The following is a 20,387-nucleotide window of genomic DNA, read 5'->3' on the forward strand; positions in this document are numbered from 1 at the left end:
GAAATGTACCACTTAAAATAGTTTAAACAATTACTGTCCTTTGCTGTCTCTCTCTGTGAGGCTGCTTTGTTCACAAACCACTTTGAATATAAATTTGGATGCAGGTAGGAAGGAAAACATTTTATTCGGAATATTTTTTCCAGCAGTCACACCATGTAGATTTGCACTTCAGAGAGATTGGCGGTGCTTGAGCTGTCAATCAGCACTGACTGATGAGCACTTCTGCCCGATTCCTGCTGATAAACAACTTTTTGCTCAAGAACACGCACGTCCCTCTGGAGTTTCTTTGCTTCCTGTTAATATGACAACTGCACAGACATCTGATTGGATAGACTTCCATAACTGCATTATTTCACTCCTGAAATAATCCATGAGTTTCTGCAGATGTTTAGGCCCACATTAGCTATATTTATTTGTAACCAAATAATCAATTTATAATAGGACTGAAAACCTTCATGTAAACACCTCAATCCGATTGAGCTCAATTTAAATGTAATTTTGATGTGGCTGAAAGGGGTGGTGTAGATCTTAAATAATCAATTGAACAGAAAAAAATAGATATGTAAGCCCTTGAATGTGACTACTTTTACATAGGTTTGTTGACGTATCATTATGTCTTACAAACTGATCAGTGGAGGAGAGGGACTGGATATTATTTTGTAACAGACTTTCAGCTGTTTGCAATGAACAAATCAAACAAAAATAATTGATAGCTTAACACAACAAATGTTTCAAGTGGTTTCAACTGAAAACGCAACTTTTAATTACTTCTGCAGGATCAAAATTATTCAACCCCTTCATGGCAAGCATCTTTGGTTCTTAGTAGAAAACCTTTTTGCTGTTATGACCTGCTGCAAACAAGATGTTTAACCAGACACCAGCTTCTGACAGTGTTTCTGAAGAATCTCAGCCCACTCCTCATGAGCAATGGCCTCCAGTTCAGTAATATTCTTGCTTGCTGCAACCACCTTCTTCAAATCCCACCAGATAATTTCCATAGGGTTCAAGTTAGGTGACTGTGATGGCCACTGTAGAATCTCCCAGGACTTCTTCTGCAACCAAGCCTTGTTGGAGTTTGAGGTGTGATTGGGATCATTGCCCTGTTGGAAGGTCCAATGACGCCCAAGCTCCAGCTTCCTCACTGATGGCACAACGTTTTTACTAGGATTTCCTGATACCTCAATGAATCCATCTTGCCTTCCACACGCTGCAGGTTTCCAGTGCCAGAGGATGCAAAGCAGCCCCAGAGCATCACGAGCCCCACCATGCTTAACTGTAGGCAGTTACCTTTGAACTGTAGGCAGAGTTACCTTTGAACTGTAGGCAGAGTTACCTTTGAACTGTAGGCAGAGTTACCGTTGAACTGTAGAACTATGCTTCCAACAGTTTCTCTAGGAACATTAAAAGCTATCTTTTTGTATCCTGTTCCTTGTTTGTGAAGGGCGATGATATTTCCTGTTAACTTTTTGGACCATTCTTTTGACTTTTTCTAACCATATTTCTAAGATGCAGTCAAACGTGACACTCAACAAACCTAGCTAGTCTAGAAATTCCAAGTGTTCTAGCTCAAGCACACCTGGTGCAACTAATGAAGCCCTTGATTAGTTGCATCAGGTGTGCTTGAGACAACACCTGTTTTGCAGATTTGTACTGTTGTGAGGGATTCTATTCATGGGGTTGAATAATTTGGAGACTGCAGAAGTCATTAAAAGTTGCATTTTCAGTTGAATTTGGGGAAACCACTTGGAGCATTTGTTGTGTTGAGCTATTTCAATTACTTTTGTTTGATTTGTTCATTGCAAACAACTGAAAGTCTGTAAATTGTGCCAATAAACCTGATTTGCAATGGGGGTTAAATCATTTTGATTACAACTGTGTTTTATAGAAATATTCCTGAAATATACTTTTTTTAAAACATGTCATCAAGGCAAATGGCAAGTATGCTCATGATAGCCCTGGTTACATTATTGCGGTGACTTTCTCCATTTCTGAACGAGGCAACTAGGTACTATGAATGGGCTGAATTTTTTTCCTCTCCAGAATACATGTAAAAGAAAACGTGATCCTAATTGCAAAGTTTAGGGTTCATTTAAACGGAACTTTCAGAATCTGAAATTGGATTGGATTCATATGGACTGGTGATTAGTGCATGCAAACATATTGATCCATAAGACAAATGAAAAGTACAATTAAAATTTTTACATTTCGTTCTTTTGATAGTTTCAAAATAATTATGCAATGTTTCACAATATGACAGTTTTTTTTTGAAGCAATAAACAAAATGGGGTAAGAGTCATAGTTGTTGTTGTTGTTTTGCTACTTAATTTCAAACAGTTAAACCAAAACTGAACGTGTAAAAACATTGTACTCATCTCATTGTATTTTACCATGGCAGTAAGTTTGCTTGTTTAAAGTGAACTGGAATGAAAGTTTCCGCTCCTAGAGTGAAATGACCTGTAGGTCATCTTTATTTATCCACACAGTTACACAGTAAGACTGAGTCTGTCATTAACCAAGACTGTGCATTTTATTTTGTGTCTGAGAGAAAAAGAGCTAATATAACAGATTACCAGTAATGTGTATTAGTGAAACACAGATAATGTGACCCCTAATCTAAACTCGACATTGAGCCAAAACTAAGCGGCTGGAAGGGGAGATCAAAAAGAAAATAAGAACCGAGACAGAATATGAACAAAACTAAAAACAAGTCATCGCCCAAGCACGAGTGATTTATCACAGAGAGACAAAATACATCAAGAACATTTCAAATACACATTTAAATAAGAGACGGCAACAGATACTGTGCATAATTGGCCATAGATTTCCTTCCACACAAAACAAACTTTGAGAATACATTTCTCTCATTCTAGAAGCTGTTCAAACTGTAACTTAATTGTAAACCTTGATGAGCACATACTGTTCCTTGCCTTGGGAACAAGGCTGCTGAACCACCACATTCTTGCAGCTCAAGCTGTGGTCAAACATAATGCCATGTAACAACGAATATACAGTATAACTTGCACACGCCAGGCTTTAGACAGAAGTGCAGCACAGAAGCAGCAAGGTGAACAATATAGCAAAGGTCAGGCTGAGGTAATCCAGGTAACTCATGAGTCCTCAACTCAAGAAACATAGAAGAAGCAGGGGAGAACAACACAGGCATAGGAGAGGACATAAAAGGATACGAAATAAGGAGCGGGAAACATTTTGCCCAGGAACAATCAGTGCTTTGCCAAGGTTAATTAGTCTGCAGAGGCAACACCACCATTTTCCTCATTCATCACCCAAACTCAGCATTTATGTGTTAAAAGTTAAAGCAACTCTATGCACTAAGGCAAATAGTGAACAAAGGGTTATGATGCAAACTAAGATGATTGCTACAACTCTGCAAGTGAAAGGTGTTTTCTTACAAAATAAATGATAAAACACATCACATGCCAGAATTAACTATTAAGCCATAAAGAACTCAAGTCATTATATACACAACAGTTCAAAAGTAAAACTGTACAAAATTCCTTACAGAATAGTACAGTTAAAAAATTCCCTAAAGGCTGGAATACACTACATTAGGAATCATACATTTCCCGATTTTGTAAATAGTTAAAGAAAACTGGGCATCATACACTAAATGACTGAGGATCAGACACTACCAGACTTTCAAATCGTTCCGAACACAACAAATTCACGCATGAAACACGTGCCATGTTGCTAGGAGATGAATTTGCGTGACAAATAACAACAATATGTTCTAAAATCAGCTCAATCGTCTAAATGGATGAAAATCATGGAATCAATAGTTTGAAGCTAAAAAAAATATCAGAGTCTGTGCCAATCATACACTGCGCAATTTTCTATGAAATCTGTCAATTCAAATCTGCAGACATGGCTCTGACTTAAGGCAACTAAACTTGTTCGGTAAATCTGGGCAAAAGTCGTGTAGTGTATTCCAGCCTTAACTGCATTTATTTGATTACAAATACAGTAAAACAGTAATAATTTGAATTATTGTTACTTTTGAAATAAATTTGTTATTTAGTTATTTGAATATATTTTAAAATGTAATTTATTCCTGTGATCAAAGCTGAATTTTCAGCATCATTACTCCAGTCTTCAGTGTCGCATGATCCTTCAGAAATCATTCTATGTTGATTTGGTGATCAAGAAATATTTCTTACTATTGTCAATGTTGAAAACAGTTTTCCAGCTTAATATACATTTTTGCAGGATTCTTTGATGAAAAGAACATTTAACAGAGCATTTTTTAAACAGCATTTATTTAAAATAGAAATCTTTTGTAACATTCTAAAATATATTTACTGTCATGTTCGATCAATTTAATACATCCTTTCTGAAAAATGGGATTGTTAAAAATTACTGAGCCTAAACCTTTGAACAGTAGGCTAGTGTATATCACACGATAGTTGAATAATTCACAAGTCAAATAGTTAAAAAGACAATAAAGACACCAATCAATGTATCAATAAAAGTATGTAATAATGTAAATGTAATAATACTTTTAGGAATAATAATAATAATAATAATAATAATTATTATTATAAGTATTATTAAGAGTCTTTCAAAACCCAAGGTCGCTTTGAAGAAACAGTAAGAAATTATAACAAGAACAAAAACACAAGAGCACAAGAAACATAATATGAACGCAGGTTTACGCATTACACACGCTATACTACAAACTGCTTTTCACTTCAGATTGATCTGCTCTGGATAGACAAAGCCCTGCTAATCATAAATAAAAGATTACACAGCTACTGTATGTACACAAAATGTTGCAGACATTAAGTGGATCCTTATTGCCTCTTCTGCATCAAACCTTGAATAGTGTCAAACGGGAAACATCAGTCCGTGTTACAGTATTATTAGTAGGCTAGTAATCATTACTACTGCTACAAATACACCATTTAGCTCTAGAAATAGCTTGCATTTTTAATGAACAACATGACAACAGACACGCTAATCTACATAGTAGATGTTATCTGTGAGGCACTTGATGTGTTCTTGGAGTTGTAATAATAGTGTGTTGAGTCTGAAAGCGGCTTGTGTTTTGAATGAAAGCGCTCGTCACCTTAGGCATGCTGCCAAACGCATGCAGCCTCCAGTGACCAAGTGCAAGTGGCTACCTTTGGCCTTTCTTTTGCGTTTGCCGATCCTTCTCGCTCTTTTTCTTAAACACTCGCCTCCCTCGTTCGCCTCTCCTCCCCACCCCGTCTCCGCTTTAAAAAGAAGAGCGGAGCGGAGCCGGGATCCGGAGGACTGGAAATAACCTTCACATGGACACCGTTCAGCGCTATCACTCAAACGCACGGGCTGTGTCTGTAGCTGAGCTCACACACACACACACACACACACACACACACATGTGCCGAGAGGGTACGTACCACTCCATGGACAAGGAACTCAAATAGTTTGCTCTTGGTGGCTTTGCGAGCTCCTCCAGCGGTCTCCTCCGAAGCCATTTCCCTCTGGTCTCCCTCCACTCTGGTTCTCCTTCTCTTTTGTCTTTCCCTCTCCCTCGCCTCTCTTCCTTTTCACCCTTCGCTCACCTCCTCAACCCCCCTCCGAGGCTCCCTGCTCCACTTCCCTTACTTTCTGCTCTTTCTCTCCCTCTGTCTCGGAGTGTGCTGCCCTGTCGAGCCTCTCGCTCTCTCTGTGTCTCTCACGCTTACGTTTGGTTGAGCTGCCTTTCAGGAGCCCAGCTGCTACAGAACGTGGGGGGTTGAGAGTTGGGGGTCTTTCAAGGGGGTTCCTGCTGGCCCACCATGACCGTCCCTCCCTCCCCCTTTTACAAACACGCTGACTGAAAAGCACACACGCTCACAGGCTGCTGCAGCTGTTGCATTCCATTGGTAGATAAGGGAATGCTCGCTGACTGGTCGCTCGCAGCCCTGCTGCGGTGTAGTTAGTCTCGCCGCTAACCAAACCCCTCCTCCTCTGCCTTCACTACTGCTCTCGCTCGCTCTCCTGTCCTTTGCTGCATGCAGTCAAACCCAGCAAGGCTTGGAAGACACTGCTCATTCTCAAAAAAATGGAGGGAGGATCCTTAAAGCAGCAGCAGTGAGGAAAAGCTGTCCGTATTTAGACACAGGTCGGAAATAAAACTGGTTCAGACAACACTGAAGAAGGCTGAATTATTATTATTATTATTTTTTTACCTCGTTACTGGCTGTCTGTCTCAACTAAATATGAATACTTGAAATGATTACCTGATCTCACATTTTTGTGAGAGACATGTCAGTCAGATGGATTTTGTTATATTGATGGATTGCACTGTGGATATTGTGGGTTTTGAAGCCATTCCTCACCAACAATGACAACGAACAGTTAAAAAAATAAAAAAATAAACATACGGTAACACTTTAGATTAGGTACACACATTCACTATTAACTAGTTGCTTATTAACATGCATATTACTAGCATATTGTCCATTTATTAGTACTTATAAAGCACATATTAATACCTTAATCTGCATGACCTTATTCTAGATGCCTTAACCCTACCCAATTAACATAACCACAACAACAACTTAACTCCTAGTGAACATATACCCTAATCTAGTGTGACCAAAAATACCTAAACTATATATATATATAACATTTTTCCCCCACACAGACATCTTATTATCTGTAGGTTTTTGTTTGTTTTCAGTGTACAGGAAGCTTAATCAAGAAAAATTACTTCTGATTCTTCTAAATTTGATTCTGGGTTTTATATAACCGTTTCATCATTTATTCTTTTTTTTTTTTTTTTTTTGCAGTTCCTCAAATGTCTACTCACCTGATTTTCCCCATAATTGCAAATCTAAGCTGTCTACTGTAAATATTTGTTTAGCATGCCTGAATTAAAATACATCCCTGTACCATTCAATGTTTTTTTTAAATGTCTAAGCTATCTTAAATAATGACTAGGCCTATATGCATGGGGCAGAGAAGAGCTAATGAAATTGAACCAGTTACTCAGTCACTATGCGAGTAGACTAGCATGTGAATGATCAAGCCAGCTATAACAAATATTAACCATATTTTCCCTGTTTCAATGTTTCTAGGAAATGTTCTTAACTGGGAAGTAACTGTTTCTAGGAGGTATATTTTGCCACTATTTGGTCATTGGGAAGTAATTACAATTACTTTTAATTATTATTCAGCACTTCTAATAAGTCTGTTTCCCTAGAAATTATTAAAATATTTCAGCCAAAACATCAAACACTGAATAACAGATTTTTGACACTTTCCTTGAAAAATGTCTCCCTGTATTTTTGGGCACATTAGCAATAAACAACGGCACTTTGAAAGTCTGTAATCGTATTTAGGATTGAGGGTAATAATTTAAGAACTGTACACTGAAAAAAACCAACATATTTATTGACCACTAATATAAATATTGGCATGGTTATAGAAAATGTCTGTCTGTGTGTGTGTGTGTGTGTGTATGTATATATATATATATATATATATATATATATATATATATATATATATACACACACACACACACACACACACACACACACACACATATATATATCAACTAAATTAATATTTATAAAAACTAAATAATGGCACAATTCCCTGAAAACAGTTTTGTGGAAGAGGCTTAACTGCCACAACATTTCCTCCCAGCCACACTGAAATTCAATTGTTAACATTGTGTTTTTACATTTGGGGGAAAAAAAAAAAAAAGAAAAGAAAAAAAAGAAAGAAGAAAAAGCAGAAATATGCCATTTACACATAAGCATTCAGTGTTGCAGAAGCTTTAACTTTACACAGATGAAGAAGAATTGCCCTAACAAGGACATAACCTCAACCTGTGAATCACCAAAATTACTACCACATTGTCTGGCTGAAAACTCCAAAGTTAAGGGCTATGATTCTAAAGGAGAGCTGTGAATATTATTAAATAACTAAAATGCCTAAATTAGGAAAAATATCCCAAGTGTTTGAATACAAGTCATTGTTTGTTAAATAATCAGAAAGTGTCTAAAAAAGTAATTCATCCAAACTCTCTGCATTAGCAAGAAGGAAGATTTTGAGAGATGCCATAGTGAAGCTGAGAACATGCATAAGTCAAACATATCAAGAGCTCTGCATAACATGGGCCTTTATGGGAGAGTGGCACAAAGGAAACAATTACTCAAAATGAAAGCATGTCTGAACTCTAGAGTCTGCCAAAAATCATAATAATGACCAAGTGTGGTGGTGTGGGAAGTGATTTTGTGGTCAGATGAGAGAAGAAGTGATGTGACGCAAACCTAAAGTTGACTTTAAAAAAAACCTACCAGAAGACACATCTGATTACAATGCACAAAATAAATAAATACTGTGGGAGGGCCTGGTTTAGTCCAAAAAAGTTTAGGAGAAAAAAACAGGCTTCTTTTGCTGTGACATTGTGACCCCTTGTGATCACTTTTGATCAGCCATTTTCAGGAAGTAGTTCTACAAAAGCATCTCATCAGAGAGCTGAAAAGATGTGTAGGTCTCAGTACCCCTTTGAGTCTCCCCAAGTCTCCCTTTTACCATTGCAGCTCTGCCAACTGCTCAGGTCCCATTGACTGGGAGGTAAAGGGGGTGGGGGACTCGCATAGGGTAAGGGGAGGAATTTTCTGTGTGTCTATTGTTGGGCAGTTTGACCTCAAGCTGAAGCTGCAGTTTTAGGTTTCTCCTGCAGAGGTCTGTATATGACTCCCAATGAAACGATTGACTTTAATCAATGTGCCACAGCACTAAGGCATGATTACGGGTGTGTTCACACTTGTAGTTTGGTTCTCTTGTTTCTTTTGGTCCAGACCAAAAAAGAAAATAATACATTTAGTCCTGGTTCACACTGTAATTTTTAAGACGAAACCTAAATATACAAAAAAAGAGACTTTTATATCACATATATTGCGAAGGAACTTACCGAACATCCAAAACAATGCTGTGTGCTAGGCTAAATGACCTCATTGTATGTGCGTACATATGATGTTATTTTTAATAGCTGAGAACTTGTGAAGAGCTTAAAAATTGTGTAAAGAAACAGCGCCAGGAATTCCTTCATTACATGCACAAACGATGATCTGCAACAAGAAGATGCGGTCCCAATGCCTGTACTGAACTATAATAGGCAACATCGTGACTATGATGAGAAAAAAATTGTGCAAGGTAAGCAATCGCACCAGAGTTCGTTTTAATCAAACCAAACCTGTTTGAAAAAAAAAAAGTTTGAAACCCTTATTGTGCAGACCTGGCCGTAAACAATGTGTTTGGGTAAGGCAGTTTGAGATACAAAGAGTTAGACAGCAATTTAAAAAAAACATTTTTTTAATGTACACATTAGATGACAGCAATGGTAAACTAAACGTAAAAAAGAAGGGGAATGAGCACGAGCAAACATCCAATATTAAATAATACTCAATATTCAAAAAAACTCTTAAAGGGGTGGTATTATGCCTCTTTTTACAATATGTAAAATAAGTCTCTGTTTTCCCCAGAGTGTGTATGTGAAGTTTTAGCTCAAAATACCCCACAGATAATTTTTTACAGCATGTTAAAGTTGTCCCTTTTTGAGGGTCAGTAAAAACGTGTAGTTTCGTGTGTGTTCCTTTAAATGCAAATGAGCTGCTGTTCCCGGCACAGAGGGTGGAGCTTCAAGAGCTGTGTGTTAGCAGCTCCAATTACCTCACACAGACAAGCACTAGAATGTCAAAAACTGTTCTTTTTTTTCTTTTAACTGGAGTCGGACAATGATGGAGAGACTCAAGAAGAAGTGACAACATGTAGAATGCAACAGGACATTTCTGAATGGTTAGTTGATGAATTTATGTTGCTGATGTGGAGTTAACTATCTTCAATTAGCATATTCTGTCATGATAAACTATAAAATCGCTAGTGTGGGAACTGTTGTAAGATGCATACAGAGTGACATGCTACTGCATTTGTTACGTACTGTATTGCATGTGAAAAGATGGATGCGACAGCTTGAGCAGACTCACAAATGTGCTCTACTACAACTTTTCCTCTTCTCAACATGGGGTGGGGTTTATGTAAATTTCTGGGAGGAATGTCATGTAGTCCCTACCAGCCGTTTGTTGTAGTCCTTAAAAAATGATTTCTTTAAAAGCAAATATCTTCCTTTGCTTTGAACTTTGAGCATTGTAACTTTGCAGATGTTGTATATGCTCAAACAGCAACATTACACACAAACTAAAGTTAGAAAAGTGAAATCATAATGAAACCACCCCTCTAACCTGCACGATAACCTACATATTATACAGCAGTGGTAGGCAACAGGCGGCACGCAGGCCAAAACCAACGATGCCAAGGAATAATTCTGAGTGTAAAAGTAGGCTACGTCAAATAATTATTACAATAAGTTAGGCTCCATTGTGTAACAAGCAAATTAAAATGATACACATTTATTATTCACAATATGGAAAGAGGAAATAAAACATAGTTCGTTAGGAAAAGTTTGGGTCAGTGTGTGTGGGTTTTTAAAAAAGTTAATACTTTTATTCTGCTAAGATGCATTAAATTGATCCTTAACAGAAAAGTATGTGAAAACTATATTTAGTTGAACTTGCAGCAGGTTTCTAATTCCCAGCATGCTCTGCATTAGACTGTTTAAAGAAAATAAATGCTCAAATTAAGTGCTATTTTGTGTGTTTTTGCACAAGATTAATAAAAGGAGAGATGTGTTAGTGTTTAATGTTCTGTTATGTTGGGACTTATAGGGGATTCTGCTATGTTGCAGGTTTGCATTGTGTTGAAGAGTAGAGCCTGTAGTTAGGCTGAGGAAAAGCTGCAACACTTGAAGACTTGGCTACGTTCACACTGTCAATTATTGGGAACGAAAACCGTTTACACACAGGTGTGAGTCTCGAAATGTCCTGTTCAAACAGTAACTTACAGTATAGCATCTTGAATATGGTCTGTATGAACGTGTAATGGGAGACAAGCTTGTATTCTCTTTTCAGTAATTATTGTGACTTTTACCAAAATAATATCAAACATGGCGATGTCCATAAAACTGAAAAGTCGTATTTCTTTTAAAGGGGTGGTTGAATGTGATTTCACTTTTTTAGTGTGTAATGTTGCTGTTTGAGCTTCATAGAACCTGGAAATCATCCGACCATTTTTACAAGGAGGGACAGAGCAGTGTAGAATAATGGTTAAATGTGTGAAAAATAATGCAAATTTTTAAAAACGAAGCATGAACACATGTTACAGTGCACCCCACAAACACAATCAAACCTTCGAAACAAGGTGTTTTACCATCCCTTTAACACAAAAAGAGTCCAATCAAGCCATGAGTTCATCCATCAAATCTTCAATAACCGATAGCAGTTTTTAAATCTGGGTGGAGAGCGGAGCATTTGAGTTGCACGTAGAAAGCAAAACTGTAGAGAGTAGCTCCGGTGGAGAAACAGTGACTCGATCTAAAACCTTCACATAGGTAACTGTGGTTCTGTGAAATCCGGATGACAGGCAGAGGCGGTGCTTAAGCAGCATTAGTGAATTCTCGCAGAGCCAGCTAGATAAGGTAGAGATAATATACTAAAAAAGTCACGTAGTGACGAAGACTGAGCCTCGAAGGTAATAGCCATATTAGATCGGCATTCAGTCTCGGTATGCCATTCTTCTGCATTCCGAGTGACAAATAACTCTGGCGGTCATCCGGTATTCACAGAACCACAGTTACCTACATAACTGCCGTTCTGTTTCATTCCTCCTGACCGCCAGAGGTGGTGTTTAAGCACTAGTGGATGACTCCTACCAACATAGTCATGAGGAATGCCACTCCACTCCCCTAAAAAAAAAAAGTCAAGGTTTCGCCTCAAGAAATGCTGAACTGACAGCATGAGAGGTAGCAATGTTGAGCTGGTAGAAGCAGGCAAAAGTGTAGGGAGAATCCTAAGTATCAGCTGCACAGATATGCGCAATATAGAATCCTTTAAAAGCAGCACAAGATGTATACATAGCCCTAGTGGAATGACAAGACAAACCTCCTGGAAGAGGCTTTTGGGCTTTCTTGTATGCCATAGCGATCACCTCCGCTATCCAATTTGACAATCTCTGAACGATTTATAGACAAAGCATGTAACTAGCTAACATGCATAACAGAAGCAATGGCCAAAGAAAATAATGTTTTTTTTGTCAGTTTTCAAAGATATCCATTCAAGGTCAGCTGTCTGCAAAGGCTCAAATGGTGGCAAACAGTCAAAGTCACGTACAAGTGGTAAATCCCACCCAGGAAAATCGGACCAAGAGAAGAACCATTAATCGGCCATTAATGATACGCAGAAATGGCCGCAACTTATACCTTCAACGTGGAGGTTGCTTTGCCCAAATCCTGAAGATGTTGCAAAAAATGAAGAACTCTTGGAACTTCACAGTGTGTAGGATCTAACCCACAATCCCTGCACCATAAGGAAAAGAAATTCCAACATTATGCATAGAGCTGACGTGTGGATGCAGCTCTAGCACTAGTTATGGTATATACAACAGCAGGTTCACAATCAGTTAAAAGAGAGTTGGACCCAGAGGCCAAACCCAAAACTGCAGACGGATGGATCCGGGCGCAAAACAGTGCCGTCCATCTGTGATAAATTTTTGCCAAGGCCTGCCTCAGAAGCATGAGAAGCCAATGCTTCGGTGGCCATCGGGGTGCAACAAGTAACACTCTGTGGTTGCACAGAGATATCCTGTGTAATGTTTCCCACCACAGTGGAAAAGGAGGGAATGCATAAAGTAGACATTTTGGCCAGTCATGAGACAGAGCATCCTAACCCAATGGGCTAGACGTCTGTGTTCTCGCAAACCACAAGTGACAGCGAGTGGTCGCCTCTGTTGCGAAAAGATCCACTTCTGCTTTGCCCTGCAACACATACTGCTGCCATATTCTCTGCACCACATCTGGGTGAAGCCTTCATTCTCCCGAATGCAGAAGATCCCTTGAAAGAACATCTGCTACCTGATTGCTTGACCCCAGAAGGTGAACTGCCCTCAGCGATGATAGTTGAGGAAGAGACCCAGAGAGAATATTTTGAGTGAGATGCAGGGACTTAAGCAACTTTGTGCCACCTTGATGGTTCAGGTGAAACACTGTTGAGGTGTTGTCACAACGAATGAGCACATGACGGCCTACCAGAACCGGCAAGAAATACTGCAGGGCTTGGAAAACCACACACAATTCCAGATGGTTGATGTGGTCCCTGGACCGAACTGGTGACCAACAGCCACAAACACCTCTGTGATTCCACGTTGAGTCATTCCAATGTAAGTAATTGTTTGCACTGGAATCAGGCAACTCTTTGCTTTGTTTACCGCGAGACCTAGCATCTGCACATGCTCCAAAAGTAGTCTGGTGTCGAGGACAGCTTGCTGGCTTGTGGGGGCATGCAGCAGCCAGTTGTCCAAATAAGGCAGGAGTTGCATCCCTCTGCACCATAGAGGAAACCAAGCAGCAGTCATGCAACTTGTGAAAACAAGGGGGCCAGAGACAGGTTTCATTAAACATTCTTAAGAATAACCCTAACATAAGAAAACAAGGAGGCCTGGCTGGCTTGTGGGACTCCTGAGGCAGCTGACGGGTACCGGCAGGCCAAGCGGACTGCAGCCCGGGTGGTTGTGGAGGCAAAAAATCCCTCCGGGCCTGGGAGGAGTTCGGTGAGGCCATGGAGAAGGACTACTGGTTGTCCTCGAAGAGATTCTGACAAACCGTCCAGCGCCTCAGGAGAGGGAAGCAGTGCCCTACCAACACTGTTTACAGTGGAGGTGGGCAACTGTTGACCTCAACTGGGGATACGGTGGAAGGAATACTTTGAGGATCTCTTCCATCCCACCGACACGTTTTTAAATTGAGGAAGCAGAGGCCGAGGGCTTGGAGGTGGACTCGTCCATCACCCAAGCTGATGTCACCGAGGTAGTAAAGAAGCTCCTCGGTGGCAAGGCACCGAGGTTGGATGAGATCTGCCCTGAGTACCTCAAGTCTCTGGATGTTGTGGGGCTGTCTTGACTGACACGCCTCTGCAACATCGCGTGGCGGTCGGGGACAGTCAGGGAGGAACAGTGCGGTTTTCATCCCTGTTGTGGAACACTGGACCAGCTCTATACCCTCCCCAGGGAGCTGGAGAGTTCATGGGAGTTTGCCCAACCAATCCACATGTGCTTTGTGGATTTGGAGAAGGCATTCGACTGTGTCCCTCGCGGCATCCTGTGGAGGGTGCTCTGGGAGTATGGGGTCCGGGGCCCTTTGCTAAAGGCTGTTCGGTCCCTCTATGACCGGAGCAGGAGCAGGAGCAGGAGCTTGGTTCGCATTGCCGGCAGTAAGTCAGACTTGTTCCCGGTGCATGTTGGACTCTGGCAGGGCTGCCCTTTGTCGCCGGTTCTGTTCATAATTTTTATGGACAGAATTTCTAGGAGCAGCCAGGGGCTGGAGGGTGTCAGGTTTGGGGACCACATGATTTCGTCTCTGCTTTTTGCGGATGATGTTGTCGTGTTGGCCCCATCAGACCAGAACCTTCAGCATGCACTGGGACGGTTTGCAGCCGAGTGTGAAGTGGCTGGGATGAGAATCAGCACCTCCAAATTCGAGGCCATGGTTCTCAGTCGGAAAAGGGTGGCTTGCCCACTTCAGGTTGGTGGAGAGTTCCTGCCTCAAGTGGAGGAGTTCAAGTATCTTGTATCGGGTCTTGTTCATGAGTGAGGGAAGGATGGAACGGGAGATTGACAGACGGATCGGTGCAGCTTCTGCAGTAATGCGGCCGATGTACCAGTCTGTCATGGTGAAGAAGGAGCTGAGCTGCAAGGCGAAGCTCTCGATTTACAGGTTAATCTACGTTCCTAATCTCACCTATGGTCATGAGCTGTGGGTCATGACCGAAAGGACAAGATCCCGGATACAGGCGGCCGAAATTAGTTTTCTCCGCAGGGTGGCTGGGCTATCCCTTAGAGATAGGGTGAGGAGCTCGGTCACTCGGTAGGAACTCAGAGCCGCTGCTCCTCCACATCGGGAGGAGCCAACTGAGGTGGATTGGGCATCTGTTCCGGATGCCTCCTGGACGCCTTCCCGGAGAGGTGTTCCGGAAGCGTCCCATCGGGAGGAGACCCCAGGGAACCTAGGACACGTGTCGCTGGAGGGATTATGTCTCCCGGCTGGCCTGGGAACGCCTCACAGTGTCCCCCCGGAAGAGCTGGAGGAAGTGTCTAGGGAGAGGGAAGTCTGGGCATCTCTGCTTAGACTGCTGCCACCGCGACCCGGCCCCGGATAAGCAGAAGAAGATGGATGGATGGATGTAAGGAAAATTGTTAGAATTATCTAAATATATTAGCATTTTTGCATGATTTTGTAATGCACTTATAAGAATAGTAATTCACATACTATATCTGCACGTTTTCTATAGTACCTAAAAAGGTATAACCACAACTGTCAGTTGACGAGAGTGAGGAAGAGGTGTCATACTGTGATGAGGAAGATGAGGTCATAGTGACATAGTGAATCCTGCAGGGAGAGAGTGAGGGTGAGAGTGAAGATGGAATGATGATGAACATGGATATGATAACTTGATGATATGATGGTTTGGTAATACTTGTGTTCCACTATGTTACAATGTTGCTTGAGAGCAACAGCTGGATGTGAAATGTTACTTTTATTAAATAGGAAATTTGTAATACATTAAAACTGGATAAATGTGTTTGTTCAAATGTCTGATTAAAGAAATTGATGTTTTCAATAAATATATAAATTTTTTCTACGTGAAATGTCAAATGTTTCAATTTGTCCATTGTGGCACAATGTTGCCTTGAGGCAACAAACTTTTAAAGAAACACTTCACCCATTTGCATTAAGCTTTGTATCGTTAGAAACCCAGTCATATTTTTGAATGGTCGTGCATTATTCCCTCATTTTCCCCTGAGACGGGAGAAACACGGATTTCAGTGTTGCAGTTCCTGCTTATAATGATGTAAAAATCATCATTTTGCGAACAAACACTAGTTCCCCATTTTTCCAGGGGGTGGGACCCACTCACTATTACAGATCAGTGGGTGGGATTTCACTTGCAGAAACTAAAAGCAATATCCACCATCTTGTTTGGAAGCAAAGCTAACAGGCACTGTGGAGCCAGATGTGAAGTTACGACAATGGCGAAAGGTATTCAATATGATATGGAAGAAGAGGATTTTGAAAGTCTGATGCTCGAATCAGATGTTCGTGGCTACCTTTACGAGCCGCAATATAGCGGAGAGCAGCTGAGGCTGATGGAGGAACAGGAGGCGGCTGCTGGATGGCTGAAGACCTGCCTGTCGCGGACGAGGAGCCCGGACTGGCTCGAGCTGGGGCGGACTGTTGGTGCCTGTGCTCTCACTGTGCGCCTACGGACACAGAGATAGAGTCCGTCTGCTGCTAAGAATTTCAACGATGCCAATTTCTCCTGGACGAAATCTCTGAATCAGACGAGGACACGGCCGTTTGTGTTATGAACCATCCTAGTTTCTGGATTAGTGGGAGTAGCTTGAGGAGCTGTGCAATGTGGTGCATTGTGGGAGTTGTTGTCTTCCATACAAATGCGCACTAAAGTTACTTTCTCGGTCTTTCCTCGGTCAAGAAGGCGCCAAATTCGAAATTTATGTTACATTTCGACCACATATATGAAACATAACCAACATGAGTAACTCTTGGGCTGGGGGCTAGCTCAGGAACTAACTCTTGAATGGAGAGGGACTTAGGGATAAATTCAGGATCCATGACCGCACTGGCAAGAAAGGTGAATGTCTCAGGAACAGACTCTGGAATGCCCTCGGGGGCTAAAAAGGCAGGCTTGGGAGTACCCTCCTGGGCTACTGGAGTGGACTCTGGAAGGCCCATTGGGAGCTGCATAATTAAATTCAGGAGCGTCCTCTGGGGTTGATGGAACAAACTCAGGGACTGACTCTGGAATATCTTTGTGGACTATAGAATTAAATTCAGGAATGTTCTCTGGGGCCACAGGAACAGACTCAAAAATGCCCTTGGGGGCTGCTGAAACACCCTCCGGGGCTAATAGAGTAGACTCTGGAGATGTCTTAGGGAAAAACTTTGTTGCCTTGACTGCACTGGCTAGGGCTGTGACGGTGGCAGTTTTTCACCAGCGGTGGTGCGGTTGTTGGGGGTTGTTTTGAAATAAAAACATTTGTTTATTTGAGCAAAAAAGTGTTTATTTGAGCAATTCCATCAAATAAACAACACACTAAAGCCTGTAAAGCATTGAAATAAATATCAGCAAATACTGGTAATTTAAATAATATAATTAAGTTGAATCTATTTAAAAAAAAACAAATCCACATAAAGACGTGTGATATAGCCTACTGCTCTGCGCTTTGAGAGGGATGTGGGACACGAGCAGGAAAGAGACCATCGATCTCTTTTCTGATATCTTCATGTTTTCTACTTGTTGTAAAAGGTATGAAGAGCGAATTTTATCTTCCACAAAGGCAAGGCATTTAGGCTATGTATGATATTGCGCTGCCAGAGAAAGCGAAACTAAAATCACCCGCGCGTCACACATGTGAAACGCGCTTTACCTTGTACCTTGTCAATAAACTTGACACGCCTTACCAATTACGTGTATTTGTCTAATAACCAAATATATGTCTAATAACAAGCACAAACTGTGTTAAAAAGAATTTGACGTACAAGTAAAAATGTAGGCTATCTGTCCTACAGCATTTTTTCTACTTTACCACAGTAAAGAATACGAATAGGCCTAATTAAAAGCAAACCAAGGAAGAAACGTTTATAATCCCCTTCGGAAATGGGTGAGACGCGTGTGAAGATGGGAAAAGAAACCATGCAGGGATGAGTCACGATTTTTGAATATTCGATTAGTTGATTTAATTATAGAATATATAATAGGTTGTGCGATTATTCTCTAAAATAAAATCTCCATGTTCTGGTGCTGATGCGGTGGTGACGCGTTCATGTAACCAGAGGGTGACGCTGCCAATAACGTACATAACAGCTGTCACAAAGAACCGGCAAAAGTAATGATTATGAATGTGTCAAATATAGCAAGGAGACATTTGAATTGTTTATTAATAAACTAGTGTTTTCTGTGTCAGTGTCTGGCTGCAAAGATGAAGTTGACAATGCTGACTCGTCATCTTCGCAGTGAACGCGCCTATAGAGAAATGCACACTTCATACGGAATACATAAGCATATAGTCGGTTTATTTTCGTTTTGAATTGTTTTGTTTAAAAGTAGACAATTCAAGCTTTCTATATGGAATAACTAATGGAATATTGTTAAATTCACTGATAATTGGGTGACCAGATCGCAAACCAGAATTTAAAGTCGACAAAGCTTAAATTTATGGGCTCACGCACAATCTCTCATTCGTCATGAATCCAAACTTTTCCATGGCTGTGATGTAACATTTAATTGCTAACCTATTATTTCTTTTGTAAACAAAGCTTTGTGCTTCACTCGTGTCATAATATTCATGTAAAACAGCATACACGTAAAAAAAATATTTTGGCGGACCACCGCCGGTGCTACGTAGCCACCGCAGTGGTGCTTTACAACCGCGGTGGTGCGGTTGTCAAGTTTACCGGCACAGCCCTAGCACTGGTAGGGAAAATGGCTTCTGTGGACAAGATAGGAAGAGTGGGTGGCTCAGGAATATCCTTAATGGACATGACAGACAGAATGGGTGACTCAGGTCTGGCATTCTTGTCCATGACAGAAGAAATTGGCTGATATGGGACAGCAACAGTGTTCATGACTGGACTTAAAGGGAAGATATGCTGCTCTGGGAGAGCAGTTGACTGCAAGACAGCACAAACCTTCCTCTTCCTCCATTTGCGAGGTAGAGACAACAATGAATACTTAGTCTCTGGGGTTATTGTAACAGATTCAGGCATCTCTGGGGTTGCTGTAGTATACTCAGGAACAAGCTCTGTGGCCCTCACAGAAAAAATGGTGGGCTCAGAGGTTTGAGCGGGCTCCTGGCTGAGCTCTGGCGTTGGAGCTGACACTGGACTGTGCTCAGGAGCTGGAGCCGACACTGGACTGTGCTTAGGGGCTGGAGCCGACACTGGACTTTTCTTAGGGGCTGGAGCTGACACTGGACCGTGCTCAGGGGCTGGAGCCGACACTGGACTTTCTTCTTCTGGGATGGACTGTGGAAGAACAGTGGACTGTAAAACAGCACAAAACTTCCTCTTCCTTGGCTTGTGAGGTAGAGACAATGTAGACAATGTCACTAGTCTCTAAGGGTGTTGCAGCAGACTCAGGGTCCTCAGGGGGTGTTGCAGTGTACTCGGGAACAAGCTGCGGCCTTTGCAGAACAAATGGTGGGCTCTGAGATGGCCTCGGTGACCATGACTGGACTGACAGACTTGACTGAGCAGGAAGGAGACACTTCAACAGCCATGAGAGGAAGAGATCACTCAGGAACATCCACTGTGAAAAACTGGTATCTCTGGACTGGCCGTCTCTGGGGAAGCTGCAGCACGTTCGACTGCTCTCTTTCTCCTTAACATGAGCTTCTCAATGGGACACAAAGCCCGGCTCTTGACTCAAAGAGGGAGGGCTGGTGGGAAAGTCTCTGCGGAAGGGTTCTGGGTGACCTGGTGTTGCCCATTGGCTACGATGATGAAGCCCCATAAAATCCTTTATTTTGACTTTCTTTCAAAATAAATCTTCACACTGATGTATATACATGTGGTGTATACTAAGGTTGTGATGATAGACGATAGTATCATGTATCGACGATAGCCAGAGATATCGATGATGGTGATATTACCAAGACGATAATTGGCTTTTTTTCCCCATTAATGCATTTATTATTATTATTATTATTATTATTATTATTATTATAAGGCTAGCATTATTATATGACTATTATAGAAATTAATATAGGACCTCCAATTTGTTTGCCTTCACATTCATAATGACATCACATAACCACACTTGGGACACCGACCGGCACACGTGTATGAGGATTGAGGTCTGCTCAATAAAAATGTTTTTAAAACCTACTGACTACAATACATTCCAAATTAAAATAGAACTGCAAGGTGATCTATTCACAAATTGTCAAGAGTGCTTGTTATAAAATACACACACCATTCTTATACAGTATAGTTGTTTGAGCCAAGATGAAAATGGTATCGTTGATTGTCAGCATATTAACAAAACATTTAATGATGCTAATAACGCTAAAAAACAATACAATTACATATTAATAATAATAATAATAATAATAATATATAGCCCAAATAACAGTCTTTAGATCTGAACACAGCACAAATCAGTCATGTATAAAAACATCTTCAAACAACGTCTTAAAAAAACTTGCTTGCAAGAAACAAGTCTTTTTCACTGTCATTAATGGACGGCCCACAAGAGAAATATTAA

At 41.0% G+C, this 20,387-nt stretch overlaps 1 protein-coding gene across 4 annotated transcripts in view; it reads right to left on the reverse strand.

The window, feature by feature from the left end:
* The window catches only part of smarcd3b (SWI/SNF related BAF chromatin remodeling complex subunit D3b), a 71,996-nt gene that overhangs the window by 17,199 nt on the left and 34,410 nt on the right, over positions 1–20,387 (reverse strand). Inside the window, exon 1 of one of the 4 annotated variants that reach the window (XM_079867069.1) lies at positions 5,397–5,991. The exons of 2 other annotated variants lie outside the window; for them this stretch is intronic. In XM_079867069.1, the coding sequence (XP_079723195.1) occupies positions 5,397–5,474 (78 nt within the window). In that variant the 5' untranslated portion in view covers positions 5,475–5,991. Of the gene's footprint in view, positions 1–5,396; positions 5,992–20,387 lie in introns of those variants that run through there. One more of the 4 variants, XM_079867067.1, reaches the window with a different exon arrangement.

Source organism: Squalius cephalus (genome assembly GCF_949319135.1).
Source record: "Squalius cephalus genome assembly, chromosome: 3".
In the NCBI taxonomy this organism is placed as follows: Eukaryota; Metazoa; Chordata; class Actinopteri; order Cypriniformes; family Leuciscidae; genus Squalius; species Squalius cephalus.